Consider the following 19,725-nt stretch of genomic DNA (forward strand, 5'->3'; position numbering starts at 1 on the left):
AAGTAATATAATGTTAGTGAATTGTCAACTACATGTCTTTGATGGCAGCAAACTGTGAACTGTGTGCGATCTGTGATGGAAGTGAACAAGTTGAAATGCTTATGTGAATCCTGCTGAATTTTATTTGATGATAAGAGCATTGCTCAATTAGATGATAGAATGACAAGAGCAAAGCTCAATTATATGACAGCATACACCACCATTACGAGAGTATGAAAATGGTCATAAAGTGAGTGGCATTAATGCTTTTACATTATAATCTAAATGTCATATTTTCTCATAGGGGTTAGGTGATTCAACCCCTACTGTGTCGGCAATAGAGGAGAGCAACGCTTTGGCCTTAGCAATTCTTCCGACAGGTAATTAATCAAATAGTTGTGTTATTAATTATATCATGTAGTTCTAAGAAGTGTATGCATGCATGCTGCAGGTGTTGATAATTCAACAACTACACAGCAAGATAGAGGATTTGATCCAACAGGATGGGAACTTGCTCTTGTTACTACAAGTAGCAACATGACTCCACTGTCTATGGAGAGTAATTTGGTTCGTTTCTTAATCTTTCATTGAGGATATCTACCTTTCAGTTGGTTGCCACAGTTTTTCCAAATCAAAGATTTTAGAGATGCTATGCTGCTATGTACTCTGTTTCGTGCAACTTTGTTAAGCTCCTGTAGTTCTACTGTCAAGCTTAACTCATTTACTGGCTGAAAAGTGAAAACCCAGTACGCTGGTATGCTGGTTCACTGCAGTTGAAAACTAGTAGCAATGAGTAGCTAATTGCTATCTTATCAAAGTGCAATCACAAAGAAAAGTAAAATTGCTATTTTGTGGTAACTCGTGCAAATTACTCTATAGAGCACCTTTTGAGAAGTATTTTGCCTCCTCGATTGCTTGAGCCAACTGACAGCACCACTTGTCATCGACGGAGACTCAATGAGCTTTCTGGAATTTTGTAGTATGGATAAACATCCAGAACATATATATAGGAACTAAGATACTCCCAATCTCAAACGGCTGAGACTGATGATTATTCCCATCCACAGCCGTTGGAAAAGCTTCTTATGAATGTTCAGTTGATAGTTGACAGTTCATATAATACTAGGGGAAATTTGGGAATCACAACTCTATTTCTTGTCATTTCATGAGTTGACAGGTGGCATACATTGCCTCATTGACATTTGTTGTTACTTTTCTACCTCATGGCATCATTACCATGGTCTGGAAAGGTGTAAATCATTGTATGGCTCAATTGATACTTTCTGCTTATGCAACAATCGTTTGGATAGAACTTGACAGCATTTCTGCTAACTCCAGAACGTTGTGCTAGATTCTGTAGATGAAATGAAACCCTACCTATTTACAGGTTGTTCTCCATTGGTAAGAAAAATCTGTGCTGAGACACAGGAGTACAGATTGATGAATTATGACTAAACAATTAATTTATTGTGTGAAGTATTGTTTAGCTTTTATCAAAACCAGAATATGGTCTTTCTGTGTTCCAAAAAAAAAGAATGTGGTTTCGGTATTACCAACGATTCTGTTTCAGATCTTATTGTGAATTCTATAACCTGGAGTCTTTTTCCATTTGCAGGGTGGTGGATTTGACAAGCTCACATTGGACAGCCTATACGATGATGGAACCTACAGGCAGATGCAGCAACAACAGCTATACGGCTCAGCCCCTCCCAATCCCTTCATGGCAAGCGATCCGTTCGCCGTGTCAAATCAAGTAGCTCCCCCAGCGTCAGTTCAAATGGCAGCCATGGCTCCACAGCCCCAGCATTTGCCCATGATGATTGAAGCAAACCCCTTCGGACCAACACAGCAGCATCACGCGGGAATCGCTCCTGCAGCAAACCCCTTCCTCGACGCCGGGTTCGGTGCGTTCTCGGCAGTAAATGGAATGCATCCACAGACAAGCAATTGGTCTGCAATCGCTTTTCTCCGTCAGACCGTCACCAGTCAAGGAATCGCCATGTTGCACCCGCTTCATCTCGCCCTTCCATAGGCCTCGCTTGGCCTTTCTTTAGCCTTTCTTTAGCCTGTTCGCTTGTTGGTTTCAGCCAGCCCAAACCAGCCAGCCAACAGTATTTTTCTCTTACAATAAACCAGCACCAGCCAGTCCAAACCAGCCCAGAAACCAACCAGCGAACAGGCCACTTGTGTAGCCCGTTTTGCTGTGGCTGGTTTCCATCTTCTGGGGTGGGCCATTGCACCCCCTCATTGTAAAGAAATTGGTTTCGAGCTTTCGGCTGATGTAAAACTACGTGCCAATAAGCAGTAGCAGTCCAGGACCCAGCTAACTCCTGATGGGGGATGTCTTCGGCCGTGCGAATGTTTCCGCGATTGGTCCCGAACTCCCAACCCAATTTGCTCTGCCCCTCGGTCCCCCGGCGTCTCTTCCTCGGTAAGGGCAGTGCATCCTCCAAGCCAGAAAGTCACTGGCCGAAGACATCCCCCATCATGGGTCCTGTTTGGGTTCTTATGAATTAAAAGTTAGTCAACTACTCTCTCTCAATTTCAAATTATAAGACTACTTTTCTAGATTCACAGTTTTTACTATACACTTAGATATATACTATGTCTAGATACCTAGTAAAAATAATATATTTAGAAAAACCAAAATGTCTTCTAGTTTGAAACGGAGGAAGTACAGTTGTTAGTGCTACAAATCAAACAGGACCATAGTTTGAAGACTTGAAGATCACGATGCATTTTATTCGAAGTAAATAATCTATGGCACACATTTACGGCGAAATAGATAATGTATCCTATGAACAGTGGCGTTATATATACCAAACAAAAGACATAGGATATCTATGCATATTATAAACGTCATGCGAATAGGGTGGCGGTTAAAAAAAGCTTTCCCATGGAATCCGGCGGGGGCCGGCAATAATTGCAATTAGGAAATGGAAAAGGACGTCGGCGCAGTGCAGCATCCACTCACAGCGGGAGAGGGGGCCGGTCATCTGCAAGCTCCATTCCACTGCCCCTAGCGTCCCACAGTCCCACTCGCCGTCGCCACCGTTCTCGCCGCCTCGCATAGTCGCATTCTAAATACCACCCAACCTCGCCATGATTCGGCGGTTCTGAATGCAGCAGCGCGGGCTCTCCTGTAACCGCCGCGCCCGGAGCTTCTCCCGAGCCCGCGTCGCCGTCGAGGGCTGTTAACCTCGCAACACCCCTCCCCAACCAACAAACGAACGCGCAGGCTCGCTGTGATGGCCGCCGCCGCCGCCGCTGTGAATGGTAAGCGATTGGCCCGTTGCGCGCGCATTTCGCGTTTGAATTGGTTTGAGATAACTGTCGAGCACATGGCGTGCAGGTTTTGTATGAGGATTGAGGCCTGGCGTTGACTGCGGGGACTGATGGTTTCTGGCTGTGTGTTGTTGCAGGGAGCCTAGACGTCCATGAGAGGAAGGCGTAGAGGAGCTACTGGGAGGAGCATTCTGGGGAGCTCACCCTCGAGGCCATGATGCTCGACTCCCGTGCCGCCGAACTCGACAAGGAGGAGCGCCCAGAGGTGATTTATCCTGCGACGATATTTTTCACTCGGCTTTTTTTAAGTTTCAGTTCGTATGTTTGTGATTCATCTGCTTGAACCTGAGGATATGGTCGCCCGTCTCGCTGTTCGTGGGCCTATCCAGGTGCTGGTGGGCCAGGCGCGGGTGGATTGGGCGAGCTGGCGAGCCGCGACTCGTGTTTGCCTGCCGCGGCGGGAGTGCGCCGCCTCGTCCAGTTGCCTCGTCGACCTCGACGGATCATGTTCATGGACGGTGAAGTGCCTCACCTATAAATTTTGACTTGGCGGGTTCCCACCTGAGTGCCTCCTGTGCGCCTCCTGAGCCCACGCCGGTGGCCACCCCGGCCGCCAGCCCCCACGCCAACGGCCGGCCCGGTCAGCGGCTACCTCTTCGCCGACCTCAGCAACCCCGTCGTCGGCCTCAGCAAACCTGTCACCGGTCAGACTCTGCCGCCCTCGAGCTTTGCCCCTGGAGTTTCGCCGGCGGCCGACGGACGACCTGTACCTGCGGTGCGGCGGTCATCTCCTCTAGCCCCGGCCCCTCTTGCCACGATATGTGGTCTGTGGGTTCCTGAGTTAGCTCCTTGGCATCCCGGCGGTGGGTTCCAGAGCATGGGATCCCCATGGAGCTTGCCTACAAGATGTTCGATGATTTGCCAATGTGGGAGTTTGAAGAGGATGACTCGGGAGGAGCTTGAAAGCTGATTGAAGTAGCATCCCAACCTGAAAGTAAGCTTCCTCTTCCCCCCTCCTCCTCGCTCATGGATCTGCAAGGTCTTTCTTTTTCTCCGGGATTAAAAATCCAAGAAGAGATTTGGATCGGTTCAAGCTTCCTGTCACCAGACATGCTTTAAATCCTGCTTCTTTTGCTCTTGTGCTTGCTGTGGGGCGCTGTAAATTCCGCCTCACGGAAGACTCAGTTAGTCAAATCCTTCAAGCCACGATTGGTGGCATTGCTGCCCAGTTCAAAACTGAGCTGCTGCGTGATCGTTCTTTCAAATTCTTTGTCTCCTCCAGAAAGGTTGGCCTCTTCATCTATGCCCTCCGCTCTTTTACCTGTGAGCAGTATTTTCTCTCCTTTCATCTGTGGAGCAATGGAGGACCAAATTGGAGACGGGATTTTTCTCTTTACCTCTCTGAAGAAGAGAGTTCTTGGCAAGCTGCAACCAAAAAATCTCAGCCCCTTCGCTGGGATCATCCAAAATCTTTTGCTGAAGCTATTAAAGTCCCATTCTCTCTCTGGTACTAATGCTGTTCCGCTTGGTTCCCCTAATTTGAATCGCCATGGCCCCCGTCATTCAGTTTTCAGCCGTGTTGATTTTTCAAAAAGAGTTAATGCTCCTAGACGCTCGGTCTTTGAGCGTGTCTCCTTGAAACAGCAAAATCTTCACCCTGCTTCCAGTCAATCTCGTCTAAGGGACAGGGGCCCGGCATTTGTCTGTCCACGCTGCCTATCCCTTGGTCATTCTAGAGTCAATTGTAGACGCCCTATCAGGTGTCACGCGTGCTTGGGCTGGGGACATATAGAGGTGCACTGCCACTTGACAAAGGCCTCTGGACAGCGACAAGAGACGATGAACAGTAAAGACAAAAGTAAAAAGGACCCTTCATTTAATCAGCCCCGGTTTAACTCTGCTTTGAGCGGGCTGTCAGCTTCGAGCCCGCCGCTCTTCAATTCGTTCCGTGAAATGTTTCGTGCTCTCTTCCCTGCTTCCTGGGCCAGCAATGAGCCACCTTCGGTCTTAACTGTTCCCTGGCAGCTGCAGCCCACGCGCGCCACCCAAGAGTTGCCATCCAATGCTTTAGAGGCCCCTGACCCCGCATCCTGGAGACTAAACGTCGCTTCGCCTTCTTGCCGATCCTCTCCTTGCGTGGCAACAGTGCAAGCGGAAAATCACACCTCACCCCTTGCTCACTGCTCTTCACCTTCACTCTTCGCCGGCGATCATGGCTTACCAGCGTGCAGACCCTGCTCCGTTTGTTCCGCATGGCTTCCAACTTGATGAAATCGCCAACCGGGAGTTCATGATTCGAGTAGTGGCGCCCGTCAGGCCTGAGCAGCCATCACAGGAGAATGCAGCATGGGAGCTTTGGCCTGCACCACAGCAGCAGCAGCAAGCTCAGGCTCAGGGAGGCAACCCTGGGCCAAATCTGAATCTGAATCTGAATCTGAATCTGAACCTTGAGCCACAGCAGGAGGAGGTGATGGACCAGCCAGATGACATCAACGAGGATGAATTGGTTGGATCAGGTGAAGATGCCTTCCCTCAAGATAATGGTTTCCCTGAAAATGAAGAGAATCATGAGCAAGCAGTTGAGATGCAGGAAGACCATATAATACCAGAAAAACATGGAGTACAGGAGCAGCCTGCAATACCAGAGAAACATGATCACCAACACCTGAATGTGCAGGTACAACAGAATCATCAGGATCGGCACTTAATGATTCCGGTACAGCAGCATAATGCAGTTGGGCAGCCAGTGATGCTGCCAGATCTGAACAATGAGGCTCTGCAGCAAGAGGGCATGGAAATTGATCTGAATATGCCAGCGAATCATCAAGGTGAAGGCCAAGAGTTTGATCAGCAGGAAGTCATATTCAACCCCTCACAGCCAGTTAATGACTTCATTAAGCTGAATGATTTTGGGGATGCCAATATGATTGAGGAGGAAATTCAAATTCAACAGCCAGTACTGCCGCAACACCCTGATGAGGATCATCTGATGGCTCTTACTGATGAACTGCATCAAATCCTACCTCTCCCTGTCATCCCAGACCTCTTAGGGGAGGAAATTGGTTTAGATCAGTTGATGGGTACAGATGATTTAGAAGAAAACCAAGATGAAGAAGAGAATGGAAATCATGCTGGGGCAGAAGAGCCAGAAGAGAACCCTGCTGTAGCATATGGCCTTGGGCTTCTTGAGAATCTGGACGTAGATCAGCAGCAGTTGCCAGAGCATGTGAAAGAACTCAATGAGCAGCAACTGCAAGTTGGAATGGCACTGATGCCAAATCTGCAGTTTGACCCAGTTTTCATGGAAAGAGAAGTCAGGCAAAGGGCATTGGAATCCTCCAAGCTATGGGGAGCTTTTTTTGGCCAAGGTAATCCTGGAAGGCTCACTGTCACAGTCCCCACTAATTGGTTTTATTTCTTCTCATCACTGTTGTTATCTCCAGACAACTTTGGATGGGCCAAAGATTTCCTGACTTCCAAAGCTCCTGAGTACTTGGCAGAAAACTCTGATAATGTATCACTGCTTATCCCCACGGAATTTCCCAGCAATGCTAGTTCACCTTGCTTTGCTGAGACATCTTCTACAAAACCTGCAGTAATGAGCATGGAGGGGAAACAAACTGTGCACATTGAGGAGATAACTGACAATCAAGTCCTGGACTCATCCCCTTCAAATGGGGGTACAAAGAAGAGAAAATCCTCTAGAAGGCCAACTCCTCTGTTGGAAACTCAGGTACGCAGGAGTGACAGGGTGAAATCTGGAAATAACGGTTTTAAATCTGCTGGCTGTCCTAGTAAAAAATGCACCTCCTGTAACCCTCCACCACCAACACCCCCAACCTTGTCCACCAAAGTAATAAGGAACCTTGGTGTGCAGTTTTGTAGCATGGTGCCTGAAGAGCTCATGGATGATCAGCTGTTGAGGAAGAAAGGAAAAGTGGAGCCAGTAGCCAAGAAGAGGAGCATCTGATGGTTCTTGCTGATGTATTTGTTTTTGCTTCTTGCCTAAAATGCCTGCAATGAATCAGAATTCTAATAGAAGTTGGAAAGTGATGACCTGGAATGTAAGAGGGATAAACTCATCCTGGAAATGGGACCCTATCAGAAATAAAATCTCTGAAGCCCAGTGTGACATCTTTTGCCTTCAAGAAACCAAGAAAGAAAGTTTTGACATCCCCTTTCTGAGGAAAATTTGTCCTCCATCCTTTGATACCTTGATTTCTTGCCATCTATGGGGGCCTCGGGCGGTATTCTGATAGCTTGGAAAGGATCCTTATTCACTGGTGCTAGATCTTCTAGTAACAACTATGCTATAACCAATGATTTTAGTTCAAGGCATGATAACTCCAAATGGAAGCTCACTTGTGTCTATGGTCCATGCACAACTGAAGGGAAACGTCTCTTTCTTAACTGGTTCAAAAATGTCCAGATGCCTCCTGACACTGTGTCAAGGACGTCAGGTCCGAGACTAGCAGGACCCCGGCTACGGAGTTCGTAGCCGCGACCCGTGGTAGCTGGGCGAGGTTTTGCCCCTCAGCTCCAGTCGGTTTAGAGGAGGAAGAAGAGAGATTAGGTAATGATTCTTTCTTGATTATTATTCATCCTGATTATTCTCATATATAGGCCATTCGACACTACAAATTGGAGCTAATTGCTCCTAAATCTAAGGTCTTGATCGGCTATTATTTCCATCTAGCCACTTGCCATTTCTTCCTGATCTGCATGCCTGGAGATCACGCCCATATCTTCAGCTGGCGTGCCTGCCTGCATGGCGACCGCGCCCAGGTCCTCAGTGGCTCTGCAACCATCCCGGGCGCGCCGTTTCCTTGTATAGGCGTGGCCCCACATGACATCTCTTCCCCCCTCGACTAGCAGCTCGTCCTCGATCTGGAACGCAGGGTACTTGTGGAGGAAGGAGTCCACATCTTCCCAGGTTGCAGAGGCCACGGTTTCTCCCTTCCATTGGATGAGCACCTGTCGAACGCCGCGAGCCAGGCGGATGCGCACTGCCCGTTCGGGCTCCGGAACAGCGGCGCCATTGTGGATGACCGGGAGAGGTGGCGGTGTAGCCGGCGGATCACCGATGAACTTCTTGAGGAGGCTGATATGGAAGACGTCATGCAGCCTAGTGTGCGGAGGCAAGGTGAGGCGCATGGCAACCTCATTGATGAGCTCGGTGACGGGGTACGGCCCGAAGAAGTGAGGCTTCAGCTTTCCTGTGGTCGCCTGGGGCAGTGAGGCAGCCGGGCGATGGCGTAGACGGAGTAGAACCCAGTCGCCCACCGCGTAGGAGACTTGCCGGTGCAGCTTGTCGTAGTGCAGCTTCTGGACCGCCTGGGCTTGTTCAAGCCGGTAGCGGACGTCCTCCAGAAACTCGTCGCGGTCTGCCATGCTCTTGGCGACGGACAGCGACACGAGTCTCGCCCAGGCTCATAGGACCGAATGGTAGGCGGGTCCCGGCCGTAGACCACCCGGAACGGTGTGTCGCGGAGCGAAGTTTGATAGGCCGTGTTGTAGATGTATTCCGCCCACGGCAGCCAACGAAGCCACTGACGGGACCGGTTCGCCGGTGAAGCAGCGTAGGTACATGACAATGACGCGGTTGGCTGCCTCCGTCTGGCCATCCGATTGCGGATGAAAAGCCGTTGTCATGTGCAGCTTGGCGCCCATGAGGACGCATCAGCTCCCTCCAGAACTTGGAAGTGAACACCGGATCGCGGTCGGACACCATCGACTGAGGCATGCCGTGGAGTCGAACAATGTCGGTGAAGAAAGCCTGGGCCACTGACTCTGCAGAATACGAGTGAGCCAGGGGAATGAAGTGGCAATACTTGCTGAAACGATCTACCACTGTCAGTATGACAGGATTTTCCCCGACGTGCGGTAGCGCCTCCACGAAGTCCAGACCGATGTCGGTCCAGACCGCCTTCGGGACCGGCAGCGGCATGAGCAGGCCAGCCGGATGAAGATGTTCCGATTTGTATCGCTGGCAGGTGGAGCAAGCTCGGACGTAGTCCTGGACCAATGCAGCGCATGTTGGGGAAGTGGAAGTCGCGGCGGAGGCGGTGCACGGTGCGCTGCACACCCTCGTGGCCGTCCTCGTGCACGGCGGTCATGATTTCCGGCAGTAGTGGTGACGCCGACGAACGTAGAGGCGGGAATCATAGGCCACCATGCCGTCGATGAGGGACCACGGCGCCGCCCGGGTGCCTGCAGTGATCTCGTCCCTGATGGCGACGAGGGCCGGATCGGTGTCCTGAGCCTGGCGGAGGCGCTCGATGTAGTCGAACCGAGGTGCGGAGATGGCGAGGACAGGCACCCTCTTCAGTGTCGCGGCGCGAGAGGGCATCGGCCACCGTGTTCGTAGCGTCGGGCTTGTACTCAATGGTGAAGTCGAACCCGAGGAGCTTGCCGACCCAATGATGCTGTGGGATCGTCGCGAGGCGCTGGTCGAGGAGAAATTTGAGGCTGTAGTGGTCCGTGCGCACCAGGAAGCGGCGTCCCCAGAGATACGGACGCCTATGACAGATGGCGTGGACGAGGTTGATCAGTTCCCGTTCGTAGGCGGCGAGGGAACGGTGTCGCGGCGCGACGGGCCGGTTGAAGTAGGCGATCGGGTGTTTCTCCTGGATGAGCACTGCCCCGAACCCATGGGTCGATGCATCGTACTCGACGACGAACGACTTGTCGAAGTCCGGCAAGGACAAAACCGGAGCCGAGGTGACCGCGGCTTTGAGGGCCTGGAATGCCGCGGTGGCGTCGGGGGTCCAGCGGAACCCTTCCTTCTTTAACAGCGCCGTGAGGGGAGCCGCAATGGTGCCGTAGTCGTGGACGAACTTGCGGTAGTACCCCGCCATGCCAAGGAAGCCCCGTACTGCACACGCCGAGCGAGGCTGGGGCTAGTCATGGACCGCCTGCACCTTGGCGGGATCCATGGCGACACCGGCCTCGGTGATGACGTGCCCCAGGTAGGAGATGGAGGCGACCCCAAAAGCGCACTTAGAACGCTTGACGAAGAGCCGGTGCTGCTGCAGCATGGTGAGGACGGCACGGAGGTGCCGGAGATGATCTGCCCAAGATGAGCTGTAGATGAGGATGTCATAAAAAACACGAGCACAAACCGGCGAAGGAAAGGGCGTAGGACGTCGTTCATCAGCGCTGGGAACGTGGCCGGAGCGTTGCACAGCCCGAACGGCATCACCAGAAACTCATACAGCCCGTCGTGTGTGCGGAACGCCGTCTTGGCAATGTCGGCGGGGCACATGCGGACCTGGTGGTAGCCCGAGCGAAGGTCCAGCTTGGTGAAGAACTTGGCGCCTGTGGAGTTCGTCCAGCAACTCATCAACCACCGGGATGGGAAAAGCATCCTTGACGGTGATCCGCGTTCAAGGCGCGGTAATCGACGCAGAAACGCTACGACCCGTCGGCCTTCTTGACGAGGAGGACCGGGGAAGAGAAGGCCGAAGGAGCTCCGACGTATGAGCCCCTGGTCCAGCATGGTGGCGCATTGCCGCTCCAGCTCGTCCTTGTGCGTCGCCGGGTACCGGTAGGGGCAGATGGCCACGGGCTGCGATCCTGGCAGGAGGATGATGCTGTGGTCTCGGCTGCGAGGAGGAGGCAGCCCGTGGGGCTCGCGAAGACATCGAGAAGGAGTCGAGGAGCTCGTCCAGCAGGGTGGCGCTGGCAGTAGTTGCACGGAGGTCGGGTGCGGCAGGGCCTGCCATCCCGTGCCAGCAGACGTCACGTGCATTCCGCTTGAATGTCATCGTCCGGCGCGGAAATCCCAGAGGATCGGCCCCAGCGACGCGAGCCATTGCGTGCCGAGGACCACGTCGTAGCTGGCGAGAGGCATGACGAACATGTCTGCGGCGAAGGTGTCGCCGCTGATGGTGAGCGTGGCCTGGCGGATGACGCCCAGGCAGGAGACGCGCTCGCCGTTGGCCACCGTGGCCGTCAGGTGAGGACAGTGCTGCAGAGGAAGTCCTGTGCGCTGTGCGGCTTCCTCGGAGATGAAATTGTGGGTCGATCCGGAGTCGAGGAGCGCGATGAGGGACGTGTCGCCCAACGCGACCTGGATTTGCATCGTGTCGCTGAAGTGGACGCCGGCGATGGCGTGGAGCGAGAAGTGGGGACTCATCTCGGTGTCGCCTTCTTCAACGTCCTCGTCGTCCTCCACAATGCCCTCCAGCAAGAAAAGGCGCTTGCAGACCCGGTTGTGGCCCCGGCCGAAGTTCTCGTCGCAATTGTAGCAGAGGCCCAAGCGACGGCGTTCCTCCTGCTCGGCCTGGGTGAGGCGCTTGACCGGCCGGCCCTCCATGGTGACTGTGGCCGGGGCGGTCGAGTTGGTCACGGGCGGCGCCGGCAGAGCAAGATGTGGTGCGGGCGCTGGTAAGAGGCCTCGGGGCGCCGCGCGAGGTGGAGGCGCCGCGTACTGCTCCCGCAGTTCGAGCTTGCGCGCCAGGCTCATAGCTCCGGCGAGGAACTGCGGATTATGCACCTCGACGTCGAAGTTGAGCGGCGGTTGGAGGCCTGCGGTGAAGAGCTGGGCCCGTTGTTCCTCGTCCAGGCGGCCCGCGCGAGGGAGGAGCGCTTGGAAGCGATCCTGGTACTCCGCGACGGTGCCCGTACGTTTGCACGCCGCCAATTCGCCGAGCGGGTTTGAGCGTAGAGGAGGTCCGAAGCGCAGGTGCAGCAGGTCCTTGAAACGGCGCCACGACAGAATTCCCTCGTCCTGCTGTATCTGGATGTACCACATCTGGGCACCTTCCTCCAAATTGTAGGAGGCCATCCAAACCTTCTCCTCCATGATGCGCTGCTGGTGGAAGTAGGATTCGCAGCGGTTAATGAAGATGAGCGGATCGGATTTGCCGTCATACCGCGGGAAAATCCAATTTCTGGAACCGTGGCGGCCGGTCCTGGTGGTGCTCCCCTGTGGCGGACTTGTTGCCGGAGGAAGACGACGTCGGCTGGGCAGCGTTCAGCGTTGGATCGCCTGAGAGTTGGCATCGACTGATGCCTGCAGAGACTTGAGGGTGGCGGCCAGGGCGTCCAGAGTAGCCTGTGGAGGCGGCCTCCCGGTCTCCCATGACAGCAGCTTGGTGAGGGGTGGGCGGGGCAGAAGTAGCTCGGAGCGGCGGCGGAGGCGAGGATGATCGGCGAGGCGAGGAAGGCCTGGATCGTGATACCAGTTGTCAAGGACGTCAGGTCCGAGACTAGCAGGACCCCGGCTACGGAGTTCGTAGCCGCGACCCGTGGTAGCTGGGCGAGGTTTTGCCCCTCAGCTCCTAGTCGGTTTAGAGGAGGAAGAAGAGAGATTAGGTAATGATTCTTTCTTGATTATTATTCATCCTGATTATTCACATATATAGGCCATTCGACACTACAAATTGGAGCTAATTGCTCCTAAATCTAAGGTCTTGATCGGCTATTATTTCCATCTAGCCACTTGCCATTTCTTCCTGATCTGCATGCCTGGAGATCACGCCCATATCTTCAGCTGGCGTGCCTGCCTGCATGGCGACCGCGCCCAGATCCTCAGTGGCTCTGCGACCATCCCGGGCGCGCCATTTCCTTGTATAGGCGTGGCCCCACATGACACACTGACTGGATAGTCTTGGGTGATTTTTAATCTAATAAGGAAACTAGAAGACAGAAACAAGCCTGCAGGGGAGGGATCTAGCAGAGATTTTCAGATTTAATGCTGCTATTAGTCAATTGGGCATCAATGAGATTGTTCTGGAGGGAGGAAGTACACTTGGTCCAACATGCAACCCTCCCCTTTACTAGAAAAACTGGATTGGATTTTCACTTCTAGTAGTTGGGCCATTTCATACCCCAGTACTTCTGCTAAAGCACTTGACATGATCCCTTCTGATCATTGTCCTTGTGTGGTTAGCATCTCAACCTTAATTCCAAGTAGTGTCTTCAGATTTGAAATTTTTTGGCTTAAGCATCAGGATTATCGGAGTATTTTAACACAAAACTGGGATATTCCTACAAATGAAGGTGACAAAGCTAAACTAATCACAGCAAAACTGAAAAGGCTCAGAAAATGTCTCAGAGATTGGCAGGCATCCATGACAAATCTGAAAACAACTATTGCAAATGTCAGGATCACTATTCTTTTCTTAGAAGTCTTAGCTGATCACAGAGATTTGTGTCTGCCTGAATGGAACTTCAAAAGACTGCTGGAAGACCACCTTCTAAGCCTTTTAGAAAAGCAAAGATTGTACTGGAAACAAAGAGGAAACATTAAGTGGGTTCAATTGGGGGATGCAGGAACACATTTCTTCTATGCAAATGCTACAATAAGACATAGAAGCAAATTAATAAATGAGTTTACCAACAGAGATGAGGCAATAGTCACAAGTCACAAGGATAAAGAAGCCTTATTGTGGGAAGAATTCAAGCAGAGAATGGGAATCTCTGATTTCAAAGGATTCACTATTAACCCAGAAGATCTGATCCAGAGGAACCTGAATTTGCACCATCTTGAAGCCCCCTTCACTTCTGATGAGATTGATAACATCACCAAATCTTTGCCTAATAACAAATCTCCAGGTCCTGATGGCTTTAACAGTGAGTTTATGAAAGCATCCTGGACAGTGATCAAGAAAGACTTTTATGATCTGTGCAGAAGTTTCCATGATAACAGTTGTTGTCTGGAGAGCATAAACTCCTCTCACATTACACTGATCCCAAAAACTGAAAATGCTACATATGTGAATGACTACAGGTCAATTTCTCTGCTAAATTCTTCAATGAAACTTTTGACCAAATTACTGGCAAACAGGTTGCAGGCAACAATCATACCTTTGGTGCACAAGAATCAATATGGGTTCATCAAATCAAGAACTATACAGGACTGCATTGCTTGGGCTTTTGAATACATTCATTTCTGTCATCAGTCCAAAAAGGAGATTGTCATCTTAAAGCTTGACTTTGAAAAGGCTTTTGACAAAATTGAGCATCAAGCCATGATAACTTTAATGGAAGCACAAGTGGTTTGGGCAGCGCTAGCAAGAAAGAGGCCGATGGTGCAAGGGTTGCTTCCAACGGCTGGACATTGGCAACGATTCCGAATTGGACGGATCAGTTTCTGAAGTTCAACAACATAAAAAAAAGGGTGAATTGGATTTTTGCCCTTACACTTTTCAGAAGTTGGAGATTTGCTCTTACAATTCGAGGAATTGGAGATTTGCCCTTCATATTCTTGCCCTCCCTGAGCTTTGTCCTTTTCTACGTATGAAGCCTTCTTGTATTTCTGTATTGGACCAAAATGCCCCCCTGGACAAGAGGAAAAGGGAGAGGCGAACAGGCCGAAGCCGCATCCATCCATCTCCCATGCTTTTCCCTTCTCCCTCCCGTGTTCTCTCTCCCTCCCGTCTCTCTCCCTCCTGTGTTCTTCCCATTTCTCCCTCAACAACCCTAGAACTGGAGAGTGGAGGCAGCGGGCGATTGGAAGCCGACGCGCGATGATAGGATCTGCGGCTGCGACGAACCCTAACCACCCGTGCGTGTCCAGTGGTGGCGATGGAGGGACCGGAGTCGGGCGCGCCGATTTGCCGCACTGGTGCGGCAATGATGGAGAACACTGCTCCTAGGTAATCTTTCCTCCTCCTTTCCCTTGTTTAATTGTGGTGACCACAGTTCCCTTGATTTGGTGGAATCGATTAGCTATGCATGTATACACTTTGCTTTGGAGTTTGATTTACTGCATGGTAGGGATGGAATGTTTGTGCTAGAGGTTAAAGTCCAAGGTTTTGCTTCCAAAGATTCTGCTAGTAGGAAATGTTACACAAAAGGCCATCCGTTTAAGTGGGTTGTGGAGTATGGGTCAATGTCACTGGACTTACTGTTGAAAAATCTGGCAACTGAATTGAATCTGAGCAGTGGCCAGAAGTTGATCTTGGGTTCAAGGTTCACCCACCGTTGTTGGGAAGACCAGCAGGTCGGCCAAAGGTGCAAAGGGTTAGGAGTTATCTAGAGAACAATCCCAACAAGAAGAAAGTAAGATGCAAACGGTGTGGATGTTTTGGACACTTCGAGAAGACCTGCAAGCTTGACATGGTTGGAGAGGATGGTGAAGTTGCTAGACCCAACAAAAGGAAAGATTTTATTTGAATTATTTACTGTTATATGCATTTTACTAGTACTGTGGTTTAATGAAAAGTGCATTTACAGGAAGAGGACAGATGATGATGCTGGACCATCCAAAGCTGATGATGCTGGACCATCCAAAGGGAATAAAAAGAAGGCTTCAAAGAAAAAGACAACTTCTAAGAAGAAAAAAACACCGTTGAAGAAGAAGCAGAAGAAGGATGCTGCTGCTCCTCCAGCAAAGGTTGTGAGAAGCCTGATGGACATGTTCTGTGGAGGACACTGAGACTGATGGTGCATTTCCAGATATTTTGTGACCTTTGTTTGGTAATATAATGTTAGTGAATTGTCAACTACATGCCTTTGATGGCAGCAAACTGTGAACTGTGTGCAATCTGTGATGGAAGTGAACAAGTAATATAATGTTAGTGAATTGTCAACTACATGTCTTTGATGGCAGCAAACTGTGAACTGTGTGCGATCTGTGATGGAAGTGAACAAGTTGAAATGCTTATGTGAATCCTGCTGAATTTTATTTGATGATAAGAGCATTGCTCAATTAGATGATAGAATGACAAGAGCAAAGCTCAATTATATGACAGCATACACCACCATTACGAGAGTATGAAAATGGTCATAAAGTGAGTGGCATTAATGCTTTTACATTATAATCTAAATGTCATATTTTCTCATAGGGGTTAGGTGATTCAACCCCTACTGTGTCGGCAATAGAGGAGAGCAACGCTTTGGCCTTAGCAATTCTTCCGACAGGTAATTAATCAAATAGTTGTGTTATTAATTATATCATGTAGTTCTAAGAAGTGTATGCATGCATGCTGCAGGTGTTGATAATTCAACAACTACACAGCAAGATAGAGGATTTGATCCAACAGGATGGGAACTTGCTCTTGTTACTACAAGTAGCAACATGACTCCACTGTCTATGGAGAGTAATTTGGTTCGTTTCTTAATCTTTCATTGAGGATATCTACCTTTCAGTTGGTTGCCACAGTTTTTCCAAATCAAAGATTTTAGAGATGCTATGCTGCTATGTACTCTGTTTCGTGCAACTTTGTTAAGCTCCTGTAGTTCTACTGTCAAGCTTAACTCATTTACTGGCTGAAAAGTGAAAACCCAGTACGCTGGTATGCTGGTTCACTGCAGTTGAAAACTAGTAGCAATGAGTAGCTAATTGCTATCTTATCAAAGTGCAATCACAAAGAAAAGTAAAATTGCTATTTTGTGGTAACTCGTGCAAATTACTCTATAGAGCACCTTTTGAGAAGTATTTTGCCTCCTCGATTGCTTGAGCCAACTGACAGCACCACTTGTCATCGACGGAGACTCAATGAGCTTTCTGGAATTTTGTAGTATGGATAAACATCCAGAACATATATATAGGAACTAAGATACTCCCAATCTCAAACGGCTGAGACTGATGATTATTCCCATCCACAGCCGTTGGAAAAGCTTCTTATGAATGTTCAGTTGATAGTTGACAGTTCATATAATACTAGGGGAAATTTGGGAATCACAACTCTATTTCTTGTCATTTCATGAGTTGACAGGTGGCATACATTGCCTCATTGACATTTGTTGTTACTTTTCTACCTCATGGCATCATTACCATGGTCTGGAAAGGTGTAAATCATTGTATGGCTCAATTGATACTTTCTGCTTATGCAACAATCGTTTGGATAGAACTTGACAGCATTTCTGCTAACTCCAGAACGTTGTGCTAGATTCTGTAGATGAAATGAAACCCTACCTATTTACAGGTTGTTCTCCATTGGTAAGAAAAATCTGTGCTGAGACACAGGAGTACAGATTGATGAATTATGACTAAACAATTAATTTATTGTGTGAAGTATTGTTTAGCTTTTATCAAAACCAGAATATGGTCTTTCTGTGTTCCAAAAAAAAAGAATGTGGTTTCGGTATTACCAACGATTCTGTTTCAGATCTTATTGTGAATTCTATAACCTGGAGTCTTTTTCCATTTGCAGGGTGGTGGATTTGACAAGCTCACATTGGACAGCCTATACGATGATGGAACCTACAGGCAGATGCAGCAACAACAGCTATACGGCTCAGCCCCTCCCAATCCCTTCATGGCAAGCGATCCGTTCGCCGTGTCAAATCAAGTAGCTCCCCCAGCGTCAGTTCAAATGGCAGCCATGGCTCCACAGCCCCAGCATTTGCCCATGATGATTGAAGCAAACCCCTTCGGACCAACACAGCAGCATCACGCGGGAATCGCTCCTGCAGCAAACCCCTTCCTCGACGCCGGGTTCGGTGCGTTCTCGGCAGTAAATGGAATGCATCCACAGACAAGCAATTGGTCTGCAATCGCTTTTCTCCGTCAGACCGTCACCAGTCAAGGAATCGCCATGTTGCACCCGCTTCATCTCGCCCTTCCATAGGCCTCGCTTGGCCTTTCTTTAGCCTTTCTTTAGCCTGTTCGCTTGTTGGTTTCAGCCAGCCCAAACCAGCCAGCCAACAGTATTTTTCTCTTACAATAAACCAGCACCAGCCAGTCCAAACCAGCCCAGAAACCAACCAGCGAACAGGCCACTTGTGTAGCCCGTTTTGCTGTGGCTGGTTTCCATCTTCTGGGGTGGGCCATTGCACCCCCTCATTGTAAAGAAATTGGTTTCGAGCTTTCGGCTGATGTAAAACTACGTGCCAATAAGCAGTAGCAGTCCAGGACCCAGCTAACTCCTGATGGGGGATGTCTTCGGCCGTGCGAATGTTTCCGCGATTGGTCCCGAACTCCCAACCCAATTTGCTCTGCCCCTCGGTCCCCCGGCGTCTCTTCCTCGGTAAGGGCAGTGCATCCTCCAAGCCAGAAAGTCACTGGCCGAAGACATCCCCCATCATGGGTCCTGTTTGGGTTCTTATGAATTAAAAGTTAGTCAACTACTCTCTCTCAATTTCAAATTATAAGACTACTTTTCTAGATTCACAGTTTTTACTATACACTTAGATATATACTATGTCTAGATACCTAGTAAAAATAATATATTTAGAAAAACCAAAATGTCTTCTAGTTTGAAACGGAGGAAGTACAGTTGTTAGTGCTACAAATCAAACAGGACCATAGTTTGAAGACTTGAAGATCACGATGCATTTTATTCGAAGTAAATAATCTATGGCACACATTTACGGCGAAATAGATAATGTATCCTATGAACAGTGGCGTTATATATACCAAACAAAAGACATAGGATATCTATGCATATTATAAACGTCATGCGAATAGGGTGGCGGTTAAAAAAAGCTTTCCCATGGAATCCGGCGGGGGCCGGCAATAATTGCAATTAGGAAATGGAAAAGGACGTCGGCGCAGTGCAGCATCCACTCACAGCGGGAGAGGGGGCCGGTCATCTGCAAGCTCCATTCCACTGCCCCTAGCGTCCCACAGTCCCACTCGCCGTCGCCACCGTTCTCGCCGCCTCGCATAGTCGCATTCTAAATACCACCCAACCTCGCCATGATTCGGCGGTTCTGAATGCAGCAGCGCGGGCTCTCCTGTAACCGCCGCGCCCGGAGCTTCTCCCGAGCCCGCGTCGCCGTCGAGGGCTGTTAACCTCGCAACACCCCTCCCCAACCAACAAACGAACGCGCAGGCTCGCTGTGATGGCCGCCGCCGCCGCCGCTGTGAATGGTAAGCGATTGGCCCGTTGCGCGCGCATTTCGCGTTTGAATTGGTTTGAGATAACTGTCGAGCACATGGCGTGCAGGTTTTGTATGAGGATTGAGGCCTGGCGTTGACTGCGGGGACTGATGGTTTCTGGCTGTGTGTTGTTGCAGGGAGCCTAGACGTCCATGAGAGGAAGGCGTAGAGGAGCTACTGGGAGGAGCATTCTGGGGAGCTCACCCTCGAGGCCATGATGCTCGACTCCCGTGCCGCCGAACTCGACAAGGAGGAGCGCCCAGAGGTGATTTATCCTGCGACGATATTTTTCACTCGGCTTTTTTTAAGTTTCAGTTCGTATGTTTGTGATTCATCTGCTTGAACCTGAGGATATGGTCGCCCGTCTCGCTGTTCGTGGGCCTATCCAGGTGCTGGTGGGCCAGGCGCGGGTGGATTGGGCGAGCTGGCGAGCCGCGACTCGTGTTTGCCTGCCGCGGCGGGAGTGCGCCGCCTCGTCCAGTTGCCTCGTCGACCTCGACGGATCATGTTCATGGACGGTGAAGTGCCTCACCTATAAATTTTGACTTGGCGGGTTCCCACCTGAGTGCCTCCTGTGCGCCTCCTGAGCCCACGCCGGTGGCCACCCCGGCCGCCAGCCCCCACGCCAACGGCCGGCCCGGTCAGCGGCTACCTCTTCGCCGACCTCAGCAACCCCGTCGTCGGCC

General features: G+C 50.4%; 2 protein-coding genes and 1 long non-coding RNA gene across 3 annotated transcripts; all 3 read left to right on the plus strand.

Annotated features, from left to right (window-relative positions):
• The first annotated feature begins 288 nt into the window (after positions 1-288).
• Positions 289-2,011, plus strand: LOC136460896 (putative clathrin assembly protein At4g25940). The gene is made up of 3 exons (XM_066460429.1): positions 289-359; positions 431-546; positions 1,595-2,011. The coding sequence occupies exons 2-3, from the start codon at positions 517-519 to the stop codon at positions 2,009-2,011; spliced, it is 447 nt and encodes a 148-aa protein (XP_066316526.1). The 5' UTR covers positions 289-359; positions 431-516.
• Positions 2,012-16,063: 14,052 nt separating this feature from the next.
• LOC136460897 (putative clathrin assembly protein At4g25940) lies at positions 16,064-17,786 on the plus strand. The gene is made up of 3 exons (XM_066460430.1): positions 16,064-16,134; positions 16,206-16,321; positions 17,370-17,786. The coding sequence occupies exons 2-3, from the start codon at positions 16,292-16,294 to the stop codon at positions 17,784-17,786; spliced, it is 447 nt and encodes a 148-aa protein (XP_066316527.1). The 5' UTR covers positions 16,064-16,134; positions 16,206-16,291.
• A 970-nt stretch (positions 17,787-18,756) lies between these two features.
• Positions 18,757-19,717, plus strand: LOC136458772 (uncharacterized). The gene is made up of 3 exons (XR_010760051.1): positions 18,757-19,030; positions 19,177-19,304; positions 19,429-19,717. It is a non-coding gene; the product is annotated as an uncharacterized lncRNA (long non-coding RNA).
• The last annotated feature ends 8 nt before the right edge of the window (positions 19,718-19,725 follow it).

The sequence above is a fragment of the Miscanthus floridulus genome, chromosome 6 (assembly GCF_019320115.1).
Source record: "Miscanthus floridulus cultivar M001 chromosome 6, ASM1932011v1, whole genome shotgun sequence".
Classification (NCBI taxonomy): Eukaryota; Viridiplantae; Streptophyta; class Magnoliopsida; order Poales; family Poaceae; genus Miscanthus; species Miscanthus floridulus.

Excerpts from the sequence above, each read along its gene's own strand:
- LOC136460896 (XM_066460429.1), top strand. The coding sequence starts at position 517 with ATGACTCCACTGTCTATGGAGAGTAATTTG. Across the intron at positions 547-1,594 it reads TGTCTATGGAGAGTAATTTG|GGTGGTGGATTTGACAAGCT; the intron begins GTTCGTTTCTTA and ends TTCCATTTGCAG.
- LOC136460897 (XM_066460430.1), top strand. The coding sequence starts at position 16,292 with ATGACTCCACTGTCTATGGAGAGTAATTTG. Across the intron at positions 16,322-17,369 it reads TGTCTATGGAGAGTAATTTG|GGTGGTGGATTTGACAAGCT; the intron begins GTTCGTTTCTTA and ends TTCCATTTGCAG.